Here is a 17,470-nt window from a genome sequence, read left to right as displayed (position 1 = left end):
TAGAGAGTGTGTGTGTGTGTGTGTGTGTGTGTGTGTGTGTGTGTTAAAAAAAGGGAAAGGGGTCCGAGCACATTGTGCGACACCCAAGATAGGAAACCATGCATGAAATGGAAAATACAGATACATTATGGGATCTGTCATTTCTTCTCTCTTCAATGAGGAGTCGATAGGAGGGAGGTGAGAGAGAGCAGTGGAGGCAAGGACAGAGGGGGAGAGAGAGCGGAGGTTACGACGAGAGGTGACGGTGGGGGTAGGAGGAGCAGGGAGAGGGGGGAGAGACAGACAAAAAGAGATGAAATAGTGATCAGAGAGGTCCAGGGGGGTGACAGAGAGGGTGGAGGGGCAGCAGGCCCTGGAGAAGGTGAGGTCCAGTTGTCCAGTTAATAATAATAATAATAATAATAATAATAATAATAATAATATACAAATGTGTATACAGTATATCATGCAGGTACAGAAATGTATATTCCTTCTGTAGTATTTTTGCACTTGGGTAAGAGATATAAGTTCTTTAAATTGGAAACAGGACGCGGTGGGATTTGTTAGTGAGGTTTTGTGATACATAATGAAACATAAACAGAGTTTTGTTGTGTCAAAATGTAAGTTGGAGGAAATCGCATATTTTAAAGTCGACATTTCAAAGATTCTCTGAGAGTGGGATATCGCTAGACTCCCGTGGAAGCAGGTCGCATCCTATCACACTTAATGCCACACAAGTATACTTGTTTCCATCTCTCAAATGTTGGAAGATATGTTATTGTGAAAAATCCGGAACCAAACTACCGCAGGGTTGTAGGGACAGATACAGACCGGAAATAAGTGACGGACCAAGTGGGAGTGGCGGACTTTGTTTCTCCTGCAGAAAATATCAACAACGTTATATTACCTGTTATACATTCACAACGTCAGAGTCACTTCACGTTACATGAAACAATAAATTAGACGCACCCGTGATTTATTTATTGATCTGTCTGGATAAAATACTGCTGTTTTTTGCGATGATGGCGGAGGCAGCGGGAGGTTCTTCAGAAATGGTCACAGAGACCGTGCAGCAAGACACTCAGCCGCAACAGCAAGCAGTGAGTCCATCACTAATGTACATACGCGTTACTGTGTCGATACTGTTGCCGTGTTTTATATCATGTGGTTTATGCGTTTAAAATATCTGCATTATTAAATCGGCACAATATAGCGCGACCTGGACGTGCTACACATACAGGGACACGCCTAATTAGTATTACAAATAATTAAACATTGGAGCATATCCTCGCGAATTGTGTTGAAATTGACATTCTTAGCACAAGTTAGTGCAAGGATCAGACATTTTGGAATATTAAAAGATGCCTGTCCAACTCATTCAATGTATAAATATGTCACAGTTCATATTTTTACATGTGCAGGCCTATCGAACGCGGTTCTTCTGATTGGACATTATTTATCACAGGTTTTTGAGAGCATCAATCAATCAATCAATCAATCAATCAATCAATCAAATTCACATTTAATCCAGCGCCCCACAGACACGGGGAGCGTCTCCGGGCGCTTTACACGAATCAACACTCTAGCTGCTGGATTTTGGACTAGTTGAAGCCTGGACATAGCACAGTTTGGAAGTCCAGCCAGAAGGGCGTTGCAGTAATCAAGCCTAGAAGCAATGAAGGCATGGATCAAGGTCTGCGCTGGTTCTAGTTAAGAGCGGACGTGTGCAATATTTCTAAGACGGAAAAAAAAATGATTTACAAATAAATTTGATATGTGCATCAAAACGTAATTCAGAATCGAACAAAACTCCCAGGTCTTTAATGACGGGGCTAACAGTAAAGCAGCAATTTCCCAAGGTCACATTTAATAGAGAGAGAGTAACTTTTTATGAGATCCAACACACATAACCTCCGATACATGGGGTTGGATGTCGTCCACATACATATGGAAGCTAAGGCCCCTGTTTTGTAGTCTTCCAAGAGGTAACATATATAAATAAAAAACAATGGGATCCAGAATAGAACCTTGGGGTACTCCAGAAGTCAAACCAACGATTTGAGAGGAACAGCCCTCAGCTCAGACATATTGTCTACAACCAGTAAGATTGGACCGAAACCAATTTAAGGCAGTACCAGAAATACAAGCTTCCTGTTCCAATCGCTGTAACAAGATACAGTGATCTACAGTATCAAATGCTGCTGACAAATCCAATAGAAGCAATATAGAACACCTATTGGTAGCATCAGTCTGGGCATGTGTGAAAGAACCTGGCCAAACTTGCTTGGCATACGTCTGGTTGATGAAGGCAATGGTGATCTACTTTCATTGCTATGGTTCAGACAGCTCTAATTTTATGTCTTTTTTTTTTGCTTTCATCCCAGGAGAGCCGCAGTCTGACCATCAAGTTGAGAAAACGGAAAACAGACAAGAAGGTGGAGTGGTCAAGCGACACGGTGGACAACGAGCATCTGGGCCGACGGTCATCCAAATGTGAGTGACCCCTGATGTCCCTTTCCGTTAGGCTGATGGTGTGCGTGAGTGCAGACTAGCTAGCAGGAGCTCACTAGTTCAGATTCCCTAGACACAAGGTTTCTGATCTTTGCTGGTGAACCCACACGGACTGCCACATTGAAGATTGCCAAGTTCATCCTATTGCCCTTCAGCGACCCCTGCTGGTCAAAGGCCTTTGCCTGCAGGGTTCAGTCATTTGGCAACATCTGTTGTTTAGATTCAGCAGGTGAAAAGAGCTGATAGGCGACAATGGAGGTTCCCTGTTTTGAAAACAAATATCAAGTCATTGGGATAGATTAATGAATGCAGCATGACTGGTGGAGGGGCAGGCACCTCCTATATATTCACAGTTTTTAATAATAAAAGCCTTGTAAAGTTTCAAAAGCGGTCTTGCATTGATTAACCTCTTAAGCCAGGGGTGGCCAATCAGGGCCCTGAAGAGCCATTCCACTCCAGGTTTAACAGATACAATGAGATCATTAACTACTTTAGAGTCTGGATGGAAGTTTAGTTGGTTCCATTAAACAGTTTAGAACAGGGCTGTAACAAAAACCAGGACTTATGGCCACCCCTGCCATAAGCTGTGCTTCCACTGCCACAAACCTGGATGAGGACTGTGCTGTTCCAATGATTGCCCTTCCCTCCCTCTGCAAGCAAGCACTCAAAACAGGAAAAGACATCAAGAACCAATATCTTAACTTCCAACCCATCATTGTTCCAATATAACTTCTAATTCTTCACACAAGTTTCTTATTAATTAAGTGTGAGCCTTACTGTTGGTGGATACTAGTTTCAAGTGTCTCTCACACTCGGTTCCCCCTATCTCTCTTAGGCTGTTGTATCTATGAAAAGCGTCGCGAGTTTGGGGAGAGCTCCACGGAGAGCGAGGATGAGGAGGATGGCTGCGGCAACGCCCACTGTGTCCGGGGGCACCGCGACAAACACGGCAACATGCAGAAAACACCAACGCCCACACCGCAACCAGAGCCAGCGCCAAGCCAGGGGGGCGAGCACAGCCACGGGCAGCACTCTCACTGAGAGAGGGGAGAGGAGGAGGAGGAGGGGGCAGTGCACTCACTGAGAGAGAGGAAGAGGAGGAGGGGCAGGGTTTGGACAGAGAGGAGAGAAGTCCACACACAGAGATAGGAGAGAGTGGGGTCACACTCCCAAAACCACTGAGAGAGAGAGAGAGAGAGAGAAGAGGTCCTTCCATACCAAAGTCAAGACAGTTTCACAGAATAACGAAATGATCAGGGCTTGTTGGTTAGTCTGTCATACTCTTGTCTCCCAAATCAGTTTCCTATTACTTTTCGGTCTATTGAGTGTTCACTTACACAAGTGCAAATAAATGGTAGCAGTTTAGCAGTGGGGGGCATAGTTGCACAATTTAACAGTGACGTGGGGAAGAATGAGTCTGCATAAGTGGTCTAAGGCAGTGGTTCGCATTTGTATATTTCTCAAAAGTGCTTATTATTCCAAAAATGCAAGCAAAATAAACAGAGATCAGGTTAGCAGAAGCTGAGAGCCCAGAGTCAGAAGTAGATTGTAATGACTGTAATTCCCCGTGCCAATACATCAGTATTGCAGTCCTTTAAATTGTGTTTGTGCTCATCACTGACACAGAACACATAATCTTGTGGGCACAGGTTTGTGGAGCACCAGTGTAAGGCGTCACAAGTGTGTTGGACTACTTGAAAAGCTCTGAGCGTAGGGTCTGCACACATCCAGTTAATTCATGACTCAAAAACCATTTCAAGTCGCTCTGTGTTCAGTGCTTTGTGGACACCCATCACAGTAGGAGATACAATGCAATTAACTGCATGGTGTATATGATACACAATTAAGCATTTCTACCCTACTGCGCGATGAGACTGAGCCCCACCCTCCTCCCCACATTGCGGTTTTTAACATTAAACCTGTGGGGAACACGTCGCTGAACCCCAAGTTTGACACTAGCACCCCATTCTCAGTTTTTGCACCCGCTCCACATTTCTATTTCAAAATGTATGCAAGCAATTCACTTGATTGCAGAATATTTATTTTCTCCTCCACTTCAACGTAAATGAACGAGGAGACTGGTTTACTGTTTAATCGCATTCAGTATAATAGCATCCAAAACAGGAATGTAAAATATATATATATGAACAAATAATCAAATACATGAATGAGCCTGCAATGTAATACAGAATGTATGAGACCTGGGTATGAGGTTATAATTATACTTTTTTAATGCATTTTTCTGTAATAATAAATTGATCAGATCCATGTATCCTTGTGCTTGTGTATTTTTTTTCAAAACTTTTGAATGTAGTGCTGATGAAAGTGGAAGGGGCTGCTGTTTCTGGAAGCAAACAGAGGGAGAGCATCTCAGTCCTGACCTGAAAACCCTCTAATTATGTGGTGGTGTGTATTCCACAAGGAATGGTGCTTGAGCTGTGTAAGAACATAAGAGAATTTAGGAAAGAGAGGAGGGCATTTGGCTCACCTCTGCTCATCTGGTTCCTAGCAGCTGATAGACCTCAAAACTGTCAAGCTGGGTCTTTTGCATAAAGTCAAATGAAACCTGCTGAATAATGTTACGTTAACATATTGAATTACATACCAGTTTGTAGTTTTCCATATACTTAACAAAACTGGACCAAAAAAATGGAAAAAGGTGGCATTTTAAAACCTGAAATACTGTTATTACTATTATGGCTTCCTGTAGACTTTTGCGATATCATTTTATCTCAGCTGTGGCTGTTCAGCATTTCAATGTGATAGAAGAGTGACCCTTGTTTCTGGACAAGATCAATATAATACTATTACAATTTTATTGCATTTTAAGACAACATTTGCAGAGTTTTTACAACGCATGTTAAAAAAAAATCTTATAAATACTTTTATAGATCATTTTAATATTCAAAAGAACAGCTTTTAATGTAAATGGCAAATATAACCAAACCTGCTCCCTATCCTCTCAATGTCAGTCTATCTTATCAGTCATATACTGGAGCTCACTTCCTCCCATGTGTCACGTTGCTCGTTCGTACACAGAATCTTGTAGTTTGTGCAGCCATGTGTGGGATCAGCATAATGGTTTTAAAATCACCAGATTTAATCATAAAATGATCCAATAATAAAGCATTCAAGCCAGTGCCCCTTGTTCACTCTCTTCTGTCACAGAAGGATATTCCAGAGAAGCCTATTGTTTTTGCAGTTCTCCGGCAGCAGTAGCTTCTAAGACATCTTGATTCAACCTTTTGATCTGAAAGGGGACCCTCGGTGAGTGCAGTGTGTGTGTGTGCGTGTGTGTTTATACATACAACAGAAACAGTCATTAGATGCAGGAAGCAGAAGCAGTAGAAATATTTAACTAAAAAATGAAAAATAAGTTCTCTTTATAGGCTGTATAGCTGCTGTGATGTTTCCTGAAACAAAGTCTGTTGGACAGAAAGTCCACTGGCTTACACTTCAGCCCATTAGTACAATAGTTATGTATCTTAAGTATTATGATTCAGTTCCTAACTTGTCAGGGTTGATACAAGGTGGGTTAAGGCATATAGAATCCCCCCTACTCGTTCAAGGTGCTGTATGTGGACTGATCAGGAGACTGTAAGTCCTGTACAGGGAGAGAGGAGCGCAGTTATTGGTTGAGAGTCATGATAGGTCATGAATTCTAACAGCAGTGTGATTTTATGACAGTAAAGGGTTCTTACTGTGTATGCGTGGTCCTGTTTTTTTGCTTTGCTCTGAAAAAAATAAGAATCCAGGATTTCAGTTACTTTCAAAGCAGGTTCTCTTATCCAGATTATGCATCTCTTGTGTTTTCTGTATATTGTTTCCCTGTTATTATCAATACCTGCCTTTGCAGAAGCACTGAATAAATCCCCAGGGAAGGGCAGAGTACATTTCAAATGACAAAGGTTGCTCTGTTGCTATTGTAATGAGCTGTTAATGAATACCAATCAACACACACACACACTCAATTTCAAAAGCCCTAACAACTTCATAAACACACGTGCACACAGGTTCCTATACAGTATCCCTCTGGTTACTTACTGCTGTCTGGTCAGTAGCGATGTTCTCATATGTTTCTGATGCATTCGGCCAAGTGACAGCATCTAAACCTGTCATAGGAGATCATCATTATCATTATTATCATTATTATTTATTTAGCAGACTTACAGAGACTAGGGTGTGTGAACTATGCATCAGCTGCAGAGTCACTTACACCTACATCTCACCCGAAAGACGGAGCACAAGGAGGTTAAGTGACTTGCTCAGGGTCACACAATGAGTCAGTGGCTGAGGTGGGATTTGAACCGGGGACCTCCTGGGTACAAGCCCTTTTCTTTAACCACTGGACCACACAGCCTCCTGTAATCAGGCATACTCACTTCTTTCAGCTGGACCAAGTTTGGGATCATCTGGATTCTTCCTGAGTAAAATGTAAAACAGCAGTGTTTATTTTATTTTATTTTTTTTGCACAGTCCTTGCAATGCTATTAATAAAGGAAACATTTATATAACATTAGGGGTTGAGAAAAGCAATTGTCAATTGCACAGCCCACATGCTGGGTGCAAAACAATACATACAACAGTAATCCACACAGTACACTCACCTGCATAGCTTTACACTGAAATACACCCCAAGAGCAATGCCAGTGACCCCTGCAAGTGTGCCGATGACAACTCCAGTGATCTCTCCTGCAGACAAGATGGGCCCTTCTTTACCTAGATAGAGGAGTAAACTGTCAAACAAACATCTCAGAGCTAAGCGTTGGGGATTACAGTGTGTCCAGTGAGTGCTGTGGTTATTTACACTGAGACACTGTAACAGCACGTCTGAATTTATTTACAAACCCCCTCCCTTGTAAATACTATTTATTTTGTGTTAATAACTTATTTTGTAACGATACTTGTTTTAATTCCCATTTTCTACACTGTAAACGATTCATAATTCCACCAGCTGTAGCAGTAACAGTGTATTTTGATAATTATTCACTTTATATTTGGTATAAAGGTGTGGAGATTGATGGTGTGTATATTAATGGGAACCAGGAAAGGGTTAATTTTGAGCCTTGTTTGAAATGCTTACATTTCCATGTGAGAATGTGGCTAGAATGGAGAAAACTGTGGGCCAACTGAGGACCAATGAATTAATTATAATTATTAATTAGTCGTTTAGCAGACACTTTTATCCAAAGCAACTTACAAAGACTAGGGGTGCACCATGCATCCCAACTGCTGCTGTAGTCACTTCCAATAGGACCTTGTTTGTTTTAGGTCTCATCCAAAGAACGGAGCACAAAGAGGTGAAGTGACTTGCTCAGGGTCACACACAGTGAGTCAGTGGCTGAGCCGGGATTTGAACCTCCTGGTATCAAGCCCTTTTCTTTAACCACTGGACCACTAAGCCTACAAGTAATGATTTGATATCGTTGAAAAGGCTGCGACTATCCTGAATGTCCAGTCTCAAAGAGGTGTCAGTGGGTTGCTACCAAAAAGCAGCCACATGTTTGACTGCCAGTAATTTCTTTCAATGATTTATATAAATGTAAATATAAAAACCACAACGACTCACCAGTCACACTAAACAACACAAGTTTTTTCTCTGCGATGCTGGTCCGTCTTGTCACTGAGTTCCAGGCCATGCACATGTAGCTCCCTGTATCAACATTGCTAACAGCATCTATCTGGTATTGGGAGCCCTGAGCAGTCTGTATCCCATTTACATACCAGATGTAAATACAAGCGGGGACAGACTGAGCCGAACATGTGAACGTTACAGATGAATTGAGAGCGGCTTTGTCTGGTCCTGTAAGAGATGCCTGTTCTGGTCCATCTGCAAAACACACAAGATACCTGTGAACACTCCCATCCCAGTGGAGCAGGCAGAATGAGTCTGAATTCAACATGCACAGAGAAAAGAGGCTCTCTGGATACTTACAATTGACCTCCAATCTGTACACAGCGCTCGTCACTTCATTTACAGGGCCATTAGCTTTACACTGATAATCTCCATTATCAGACTGCAGGACTTTGTTGAAGGAGACTACACTGCTGTTCACAGACACTGTTATTCTGTCACTAGAGTCCAAGGGCTGACCGTCCTTCAGCCAGAGCCTTGAGGAAACAATCTGTGATCCAAGCACCAGGCAGGCCAACTTTAGAGTCTGGTTTGCTATTGGCTGGGCAGGATTGGGTTCCACTTTTACATTAGTTATCGGCTCTGTGAATAGAAGGATTCAGGTTATGCCATTGGTATAGCCTTTAACCCATTAATAGAAGGGTGAAAAAAATAACACTGTATAGTATTTTACAAGTACACCAGTTGAGTTGCATGAACGTTTCCATAAAAAAGTCTCACATCTTAGATCTAAATAACTAAGAAAGAAGTGTGAGCCACATTGAGCTGTGAGCCCAGTTTGTTAAGAGGGGCTCCATTGAAGAACCATTGGTAGTGAGCAGGTGGGCTGGACTGTGCAGAGCAGGACAGAGCGAGGTCTGATCCTGCGCTATAGATCAGCTTTTGGGGGCTGATAAACAGAGTCAGGGATTCTGGTCCATCTAAAATGAACATTCATATTACAACACTGTTGAACACAATGAGATCCCATTCAAACAGAAATAGCGACTGATCCCTGAAGCTCTTTGTCGTGCATGAGAGTCTCATCAGTTCTGGTCACCTCGTTACAAAAAGGATATTGCTGCTCTAGAAAGAGTGCAAAGAAGAGCAACCAGAATTATCCCGGGTTTAAAAGGCATGTCGTATGCAGACAGGCTAAAAGAATTGAATATGTTCAGTCTTGAACAAAGAAGACTACGTGGTGATCTGATTCAAGCATTCAAAATTCTAAAAGGTAAAGACAATGTCAACACGGGGGACTTTTTTGACCTGAAAAAAGAAACAAGGACCAGGGGTCACAAATTGAGATCAGATAAAGGGGCATTCAGAAGAGAAAATAGGAGGCACTTTTTTACACAGAGAATTGTGAGGGTCTGGAACCAACTCCCCAGTAATGTTGTTGAAGCTGACACCCTGGAATCCTTCAAGAATCTTGATGAGATTCTGGGATCAATAAGCTACTAACAACCAAACAAGCAAGATGGGCCGAATGGCCTCCTCTCGTTTGTAAACGTTCTTATGTTCTTATGTTCTTATGTTCTATTACCAAAGCCACAGCACCTTCTCACAGTACACAGAGTACAGAGACATTGGCAAGAATGCTGTGTTTAATGCATATACATAATCTGTCACTGTGACTCACCCTTATGATGGAAATTTAAAACCACACCTGAAGCTATATCAGAAGGTAGTTTCCCCATCAAAGTAGCGGAATAGCGGTGTATCCCACACACTACATCCAGAACTTAACTGAGTTTAACTCTTACTAGAAATACATGCTTTTGTGCACAATAATAATCTCATAGCTGTGACACAATGAATTTTCAAGCGTTCCTTTTTATCTTATCTGCATCCTGGCTAGTGAACTATCTCCACAGCTCTCAGTAGTGTTCGCCTCCTTCACTGAAGCTGCTTTTCTTTTTGAAACAAGCCTCATGATACTAGATAGGTTTCATTCAGTTCAGGCGTAGGCAGAAAACAGCCCTATTCGTTATATTGGTCTTTATGAGGTCATCAGGCCTTAACTAGGACACATGTGGCTTCAGATGCATGACCAAATCACCCTTGATGAGTGTGTTCTTATAACTTCAGAGGACAAAAGGTTTTATAGAACTATGCCTCTGGAACATCAGTCTCATTCAATCCATGATTTTTAAATGCAAATCTGACATGAAAAGTACTAATATATACTAGGGGGTAGTGAGGAAAAGTTTGTTCCTCAGCATGTGACCGCATTGTGCTGTTTCTCCAAACTCAGCAGTGCAATGAAACTACCAGCAATACCCCAAATCATATACTTATAATGTTGTTCCTTCTGTTAAGAGAAAGAGTGTGTTTTTTTTAATGTTATCCAGGGCAACTTACAATGGTTACAAGATATCATATTATTTTTACATACAATTACCCATTTATACACTTGGGCTTTTACTGGAGCAATCTAGGTAAAGTACCTTGCTCAAGGGTACAACAGCAGTGTCCCCCACCTGGGATTGAACCAACAACCCTCCAGTCAAGAGTCCAGAGTCCTAACCACTACTCCACACTGCTACTTGTTTACAAGGCAAGCTTGCGGACAATTACTGATAGGGACACATTGCTTATCTGGGTATGATACATAAAGGCTGTCTTGTACTCTTCTGTTGTAATCTCGTGTAGTAATATATTTTATTAGCAGGGTGTGTGTGTCAAATAAATGAATTGTGAGCGTGTTTATTAGAAGAACCGAGAGGCTACCGAGCTACACAGGAAAACAGTTACGAAAGAAAGAATTTTAAAAGAATGATGTCACCACAGGATAGGTATAGAAAGGATTGTGCAGAAATCTTTTGTTGGACGAGAGGAATGAAGACAGCACACGCTGTTGTCTCTGAAACATTATGCACATAAAGGGCCTTTTTTGTATTGCATGCTGATTTTGATGTTCAATAAAATATTAACCGTGTTGTATTGCGAATCATTCCTGGTTGATCCACAAAATAAGACAGCAGTGAGCCAATCAACTCTCTTTTGATGAGTGAGGCGGTAGAGTATACTGGTCTGCCTCCCCCACCCACACATTGTTAATTGATGCATTCTTCATTGACTTACCGTACACTTCCAAGGTGACATTTCCATCGATGTCTTCTGGATTTCCTGATACAGCGGTTTTGCCCCGAAACAGATACACCCCAGAGTCACTGCCATTCACAGAGCTGAGCCCCAGTGATCCTGTAGTTGTGTTCAGGGTGACTCTGTTAACATATCCAGTGCCTATGACTGGGGCTGATCTGGACCATGACACCACAGTGATACCCGTAGGACTGAAAGTCCATGTCATTGCAGTTAGAGCTCCAGGGGGTCGAATCTCCAGAGTTACATTGTCCCCATCCTTGCTGATCACAGGGTCTGTGACAGGTTTTAATACCAGAGCTGAATATCGTAAAAACAAAACCAACAAAAAAAGAAGAAACAAAAGTGCTATTTTTATTATAAATATTAGACTACATAGTCAAATACATTTTAAACACATTGAAAACACAGCATACAGTTAAATACCCATCAAACAATAACCAAGCCCAATACCAGGTCACATGACACTATGTATTCCATATTTTTATAGATTCCTTCAAAAGTTGGATCCCCTCCCTCCAAGGACAGACCATCAAAGTTTACACTAGACCTCTTTTGAAGAGTGAGGAGGCACAGCATGTTAGTGTGCCTCCCCTCACCCACACGTTGCAAAGAAAACAGGCGATATGTGTTCTTAATTGACGTACCATAAACATACAAGGTCAACTTTCCCTTGAATGTTTCTGTTTCCTGATACAAAGACATTTTCGTCCAACTGCTGTCTCAATACTTTGCTAAGATTTATAAATTAACCATCAGGTATATTTCTATTTGGAAGGCAAATTCGGATAAATAACTTACCACTGACGTTCAAGGTAATGTTTCCCTTGAATGATTCTCTGATTCCTGATACAATGGTAATGCCATCAAAAACATACACGCCAGCGTCTTTGCGGTTCACAGATCTGAGCTCCACTGATCCTGTAGATGTGTCCAGGGTGACTCTGTTCTCATATCCAGGGCCTATGACTGGGGTGGAACCGGTAAGCGACACCACAGTGATACTTGTAGGGCTAACCCAAGATATTGCAGCTAGAGCCCCAGGGGGTTTAATCTCCAGTGTTACAGTGTCTCCAACCTCACCGATCACAGGGTCTGTGACAGGTTTTACTACCAGTGTTGACGACCCTAAAAAAAAAAAAAAACAGCATTGTAATTCTGTCAAGTGATGTCTGTTATTACTATCCTTAACATTATTAGCAGCAGTAGAAGATGTAATATCACAACAACTGGTAAGTACTCAGATGAACTGTTAAACTACCTGATCAATGAAAATGGATATTTGCAGATGCTTACACATGTAACGCCTTAAAAATATAGTACTGTATACAAATATTATGCTTAGCTGAAGGCATTAGATGTGTAAGTGTCCCATCAGTTTAAAGATGCTACATGTTTACCTTTTAGAAACAGCAGGAACGCCAGCATCAGAAGTGCTGCTTGTGAGTTCTCCATTGCGGTGTGAAAGAGACTTCCTTGTTTGTATCATTTCAGATAAGAGGCTCCCTATAAATCAATCCGTTTCTGTACATTTCATAAACAGATTTACTGGAGTCTATCACGATTTACTTTTGTCGTATTTTCCATAAAGCATGTGCGGCAGTGCGTTTCATGTGAATGTGATAATTATTTTATCTGTAATTTGGATATAAATGTCTGCTAAATGATTATTATTATTAATAATAATAATAATAATAATAATAATAATAATAATAATAATAATAATAATAATCAAGAGTCATCCACTTACTTTATAAATGTCTTATTTTCAATTAAAATACTTTTTATTCATGTAGAACTAAATCTTCTGGTAGATACAAAATACATATTTTTCAAAATGATATTTTGAATGGTTGAATCTTTCTGAATATTGCTGTCTGTATTATCCACAGTTTTTCATATACTGTATCTAACGACTCACTAATCCAGTTCTGACGAAACTTGGTAAGGACATTCTACAGCAGAAGTTATTCAGAGTATTGCATTCTGGGGGATAAGAAACTGTCTGTCTTTAAAAATAACACTGACATTGTAGATACTGTGGCTGTAGCAGATAATACAGTCAGTATACAGCGCAGTGTTTGGCTAGTTCAATATGATCTCTATTAATGATCAAGACTATAGAGATAGGAACCCCAATAATAAAATAAAACTTACGCCTTGGTTTTTTCTCTAGTGCAAACGTCTTTTCAATGAAATAAAAAGAAATATATTAAAAACCACAAATAAACAACTAAGTGTGTTAATGTAAGCTGTACTGCATATATTGATGTATGTTTATTACATGATGTAATAACATGTTGTTTATGCCTGTGGCAGGGTGTAAGCCCTATGTGTAAATCGTGGTTTTTGTGAATGTAAGTTTGGCTGGGATGGGGTTAAATCCATCCTTGCCAACAATCACAGGTGGGATGTGGCCATTCCCTAATGAAGTCATTGAGTGCCAGCTGGGGGAATGGCCACATGCTTTTAAAGGGAAGAAAACCCCTTTGTTTGGTGGTAATAAGGAGGATAGGTGAGTGAAGGGGAATGCCCAGCCTGATCTAGGTAAGTATTGCATCCTTGTTGTGTTTTTGTTTGAAATCTGTTTTGACCCTTGTGACCTATGTGTTTGTTTATTGTTCTTTTGTTCCCCTTTGAGATGAATAAACATGTGCATTAGCGCTTCACCGCAGCTTCCCTCTCTGAGTCTCCCTTCCTGACAGTAACATCTGGAGCCACAGGCTGTCCTGCTACAATGCCTATGGGAAACCAACATCTTGATACGTGGCAAATTGGTGAACATTGTGCACTATACAGGCTCTTTACAGTCTCAGACTCATAATAACAAATGGATCGCCTGCAACTTTAAATGTCATTACTGATAGTGTCAAAGGTTACTAGAATAATTACAATGTTTTCCTGGTTTGCAGCGTGTATGTGCCATGCTCCCTCCCCCAGTGAATCAGCTTATCTTCTGTTTCCTGGAGAAGGAAAGTGCTGATGATCACTGCACTGAAACAGCACAGCAGCGCTGGTAGGCAGATCTCAGTATGGAAGCGCACTTAATGAACTGGATTATCATATCGTTATGTGCAGGTAAAAAATATATATATATATATATATATATATATAAACAGAATACAGTGTTTTATATATTTGTTAAGCATTTCAGAATTCTAAGGTCAAGCTGTTAATAAATTCATTCAAGCGCAATAGCACAACTGTACAGTTTTACATCATGTGAGCATTTTTAAATCTATAGATTTTTTTTTTTTTTTAAGGTTGTTTAGCTTTGGAAGTAAAACCTGTCACAGACCCTGTAATCAGCAAGGTTGGAGACAGCGTACAGCTGCAGATTAAACCCCCTGGAGTTCTAGCTGCATTGATATGGTCTTTCAGCCCTGCAAATATCCCTGTGGTGTCATGGGTTGGATTCAATCCAAGCATAGCTCCTGAATATGTGAACAGAGTTACCCTGAACACAGCTACGGGATCAGTGGAGCTCAGATCTGTGAGCCTCAGCGACGCTGGAGTGTATGCATTTCAGGGCCTATCGAGCTATCAGGAAATGCAGAACACATCAATGGAAAAGTTACCTTGAAAGTTTATGGTAAGTTATTTATCCAAATAAGTTAAATAGAAGGCTTGGTGGTCAAGTGGTTAAAGAAAAGGGCTTGATACCAGGAGGTTCCAGGTTCAATCCCAGCTCACTGACTTTAAGTGTGTGACCTTGAGGAAGTCACAAACTCCTTGTGCTCTGACCTTCAGGTCCTATAGCAGCAGCAGTTCATCCCCTAGTCTGTATTACATAAAAGCATCTACTAAATAATAAAGTAGAGGGATACCTGATGGTTTGATTCTAAATCTGCCTTAGCAAAGTACTGGGACATCTGAGGGGCATGCAGAACAGAGGGGGCTCTGCTGTGTTACTCTACACACACCATCGCCCTCTTTGGGTGCTAGTGGCGGAGTACATACACATGTATTGAATGCATCACAATTTTATGGAATATAGAGGATATTTGTCTGAATCTTTTTTAAATTGAGTTTTCAATCTATTAAAAAAAGCCCTTATCAAATTGTGACAAATCTTATTAATCAATAAGATCCAACGCAGAGGGAATAAGAAAATGATGCAGAGGGTGTAAACACATGTCAAAGGAGATGTAGTGGTTTTCTTTTCCCATATTGGTTTGGGTTGGGGCATTGTTTTCAGTTTCTGGTGATGAGATCTCAATTAAGGTTACTAAGAACCAGTCTTTTTGTAGCCAACTTTATTCTGAGTTTCATGATCATTATATACTGTAGACAATGTGTATACATGCTCGACGCATCACATCTCTCCTGTATTATCGTCGGTTGAGACTCTACCTTTGGTTTCTGCTTGGATTGGTATTTTGTTTCATTGTATTATCATTGCACGTACATATTAACTTATTAGTAATGATCACCTGTGGATACAGCACACTCAGGTTCTATTCCCCAGTTTTTTCTCTCCTCTGCAGAACCTGTCTCCCAACCCACAGTCCGCTCCAATGTGACTGATCCAGTGGAGTTCAATGACACTGTCAGTTTGACCTGTACAGCCTCTGGCTCTGCCGTCTCCTACCGATGGTTCATTGGCAGCTCTGTGGTTAGTGACAGTGAGCGGATTCACCTGAGTGATGACAATAAAACACTGACCATACCCAGGGTGTTGAGATCTGATGATGGGACCCTGTATTGCTATGCGTTTAACCCTGTCAGTAACAGCACCAGTGAGCCGTTTCATCTCATCGTGAGCTGTGAGTGCTGATCAATGTTTGCATTGATGTAGTCAGATCTTAAATTGGCAGCCTCGGTTTCTAATCTAGTAGCGTGAACTCAGAATTGCATTTTGCATACTACTGCTTTGAAATGATATTCCTATGAAGCATTTTTACGACTGCATTTTAAAATACCTTACTCAGTAGAAAGGATTGCTTGTGCATATGAGACATGCTAATGAAAAGAGGTACAGTTGATGGCATCCACTTGTGTGGGAGTGAGTTTTTAATAAGTAGTTTAGAATGGATGACCAGTTCTGAGATGCAATAATCTACAGGCTGTAGAAAATGCACCTCAATGTTGTCTTCTTTTGTTGCAGCTGCATATCTCTGACAATGATGACAATTAAAACCAGTACATTTGTTTTAAATAAATACATAGTTAGCAGAAACAGCTAGGTTGGCATTGGCTGTATTTCTGTACCAAAAATAACACCTATCAAAACTTGAAAATATATATTGATTTAATGTTGAAACATTTTATGCTATAGCTAAAATGTCACCTGTTTAAAAAAAAATGGTTATAATAGTCAGTGGGCATACCTTGCTATTTTATAGTATATGCTGGTTTATGTTGATAATGCTCTCAGACTGGTTGTATTACAGGTGTGGGTCCCCTTGTGTAAATATGAAAGGTGAATGGCTTAGTACTGCATGCTACAGCAGTATGGTACAGTGAACCTTAATGAGAATACATTATTTTAAAACAATAAAAAGGTATCATTTTCCTAATGGACTCTCTAATGGTGATAGGCTCTCATGTACGACAAGGAGCTTCAGGGATAGCTATTGCTGTTTGAAGGGGATCTCATTGTGTTCAACAGCGTTGTAATATGAATGTTCATTTTAGATGGACCAGAATCCCTCACTCTGTCTATCAGCCCCCAAAAGCCGATCTATAGTGCAGGATCAGACCTCACTCTGTCCTGCTCTGCACAGTCCAGCCCACCTGCTCACTACCAATGGTTCTTCAATGGAGCCCCTCTTAACAAACTGGGCTCACAGCTGAATATGGCTCACATTCAACACAATCAGACTGGAAACTATACCTGCTGGGTTTATAACAATGTAACCCTCAGATACGCTCAGGAAACAAGAGCGATTATTGTTGTGGGTAAGTGACTTGAGTCATGAAACAATATTTGCTGTACTTTTATTTTATAAAATGTGTTTGGCCATTTCTTGTAACTTGAGCTGTATTTTAAGAAAAGTAATCTTACTTGGGAGCCATGCAAGATTTGTATTTCTAATATTTATATGAAAAAAAAAATCTTCATTGAGTGCTTTTGTGAATTGAAAAAAAAAATGAATCAAATTCTAACTATACTAAAATCAAAGCTGAATTACATGTCCTTGTTTGGAGTGAGCTACATGTGTAGTTTGAGTGCTGTTGTTTCACACATCAAGACTTGGCTCTGCAGTTCTGTGCCTCAGCATTTATCTCCTACAAGATAGTATTGATGTAAACCCC

The 17,470-nt window shown here is 40.7% G+C and overlaps 3 protein-coding genes across 4 annotated transcripts; 2 read left to right on the top strand and 1 right to left on the bottom strand.

Annotated features, from left to right (window-relative positions):
* The first annotated feature begins 795 nt into the window (after positions 1-795).
* On the top strand, positions 796-4,758 carry LOC131707104 (E3 ubiquitin-protein ligase PPP1R11-like). Of its 2 annotated transcripts, none has more exons than XM_059009273.1 (3): positions 796-1,079; positions 2,364-2,472; positions 3,326-4,758. In XM_059009273.1, the coding sequence occupies exons 1-3, from the start codon at positions 999-1,001 to the stop codon at positions 3,529-3,531; spliced, it is 396 nt and encodes a 131-aa protein (XP_058865256.1). In that variant the 5' UTR covers positions 796-998; the 3' UTR covers positions 3,532-4,758. The 2 variants fall into 2 exon arrangements, with proteins under 2 accessions (XP_058865256.1, XP_058865257.1); XM_059009274.1 differs by lacking the exon at positions 796-1,079 and adding an exon at positions 1,499-1,672.
* Positions 4,759-5,340: 582 nt separating this feature from the next.
* On the bottom strand, positions 5,341-12,667 carry LOC117433856 (carcinoembryonic antigen-related cell adhesion molecule 20-like). The gene is made up of 10 exons (XM_059008840.1): positions 12,613-12,667; positions 12,014-12,340; positions 11,192-11,512; positions 8,426-8,707; positions 8,060-8,320; positions 7,098-7,209; positions 6,873-6,913; positions 6,535-6,602; positions 6,192-6,224; positions 5,341-6,094 (listed from the first exon to the last, which is right to left on the bottom strand). Exons 1-10 carry the CDS (start codon positions 12,665-12,667, stop codon positions 6,047-6,049), a joined length of 1,548 nt encoding a protein of 515 aa, XP_058864823.1. The 3' UTR covers positions 5,341-6,046.
* Positions 12,668-14,136: 1,469 nt separating this feature from the next.
* Positions 14,137-17,136, top strand: LOC131706898 (carcinoembryonic antigen-related cell adhesion molecule 1-like). Its single transcript, XM_059008839.1, has 4 exons — positions 14,137-14,228; positions 14,680-14,804; positions 15,700-15,978; positions 16,850-17,136. Exons 1-4 carry the CDS (start codon positions 14,137-14,139, stop codon positions 17,119-17,121), a joined length of 768 nt encoding a protein of 255 aa, XP_058864822.1. The 3' UTR covers positions 17,122-17,136.
* The last annotated feature ends 334 nt before the right edge of the window (positions 17,137-17,470 follow it).

The sequence above is a fragment of the Acipenser ruthenus genome, chromosome 38 (assembly GCF_902713425.1).
Source record: "Acipenser ruthenus chromosome 38, fAciRut3.2 maternal haplotype, whole genome shotgun sequence".
Lineage (NCBI taxonomy): Eukaryota > Metazoa > Chordata > Actinopteri > Acipenseriformes > Acipenseridae > Acipenser > Acipenser ruthenus.
The sequence above is the reverse complement of the archived record's forward strand: the minus strand, read 5'-3'. Positions and strand labels throughout refer to the sequence as shown.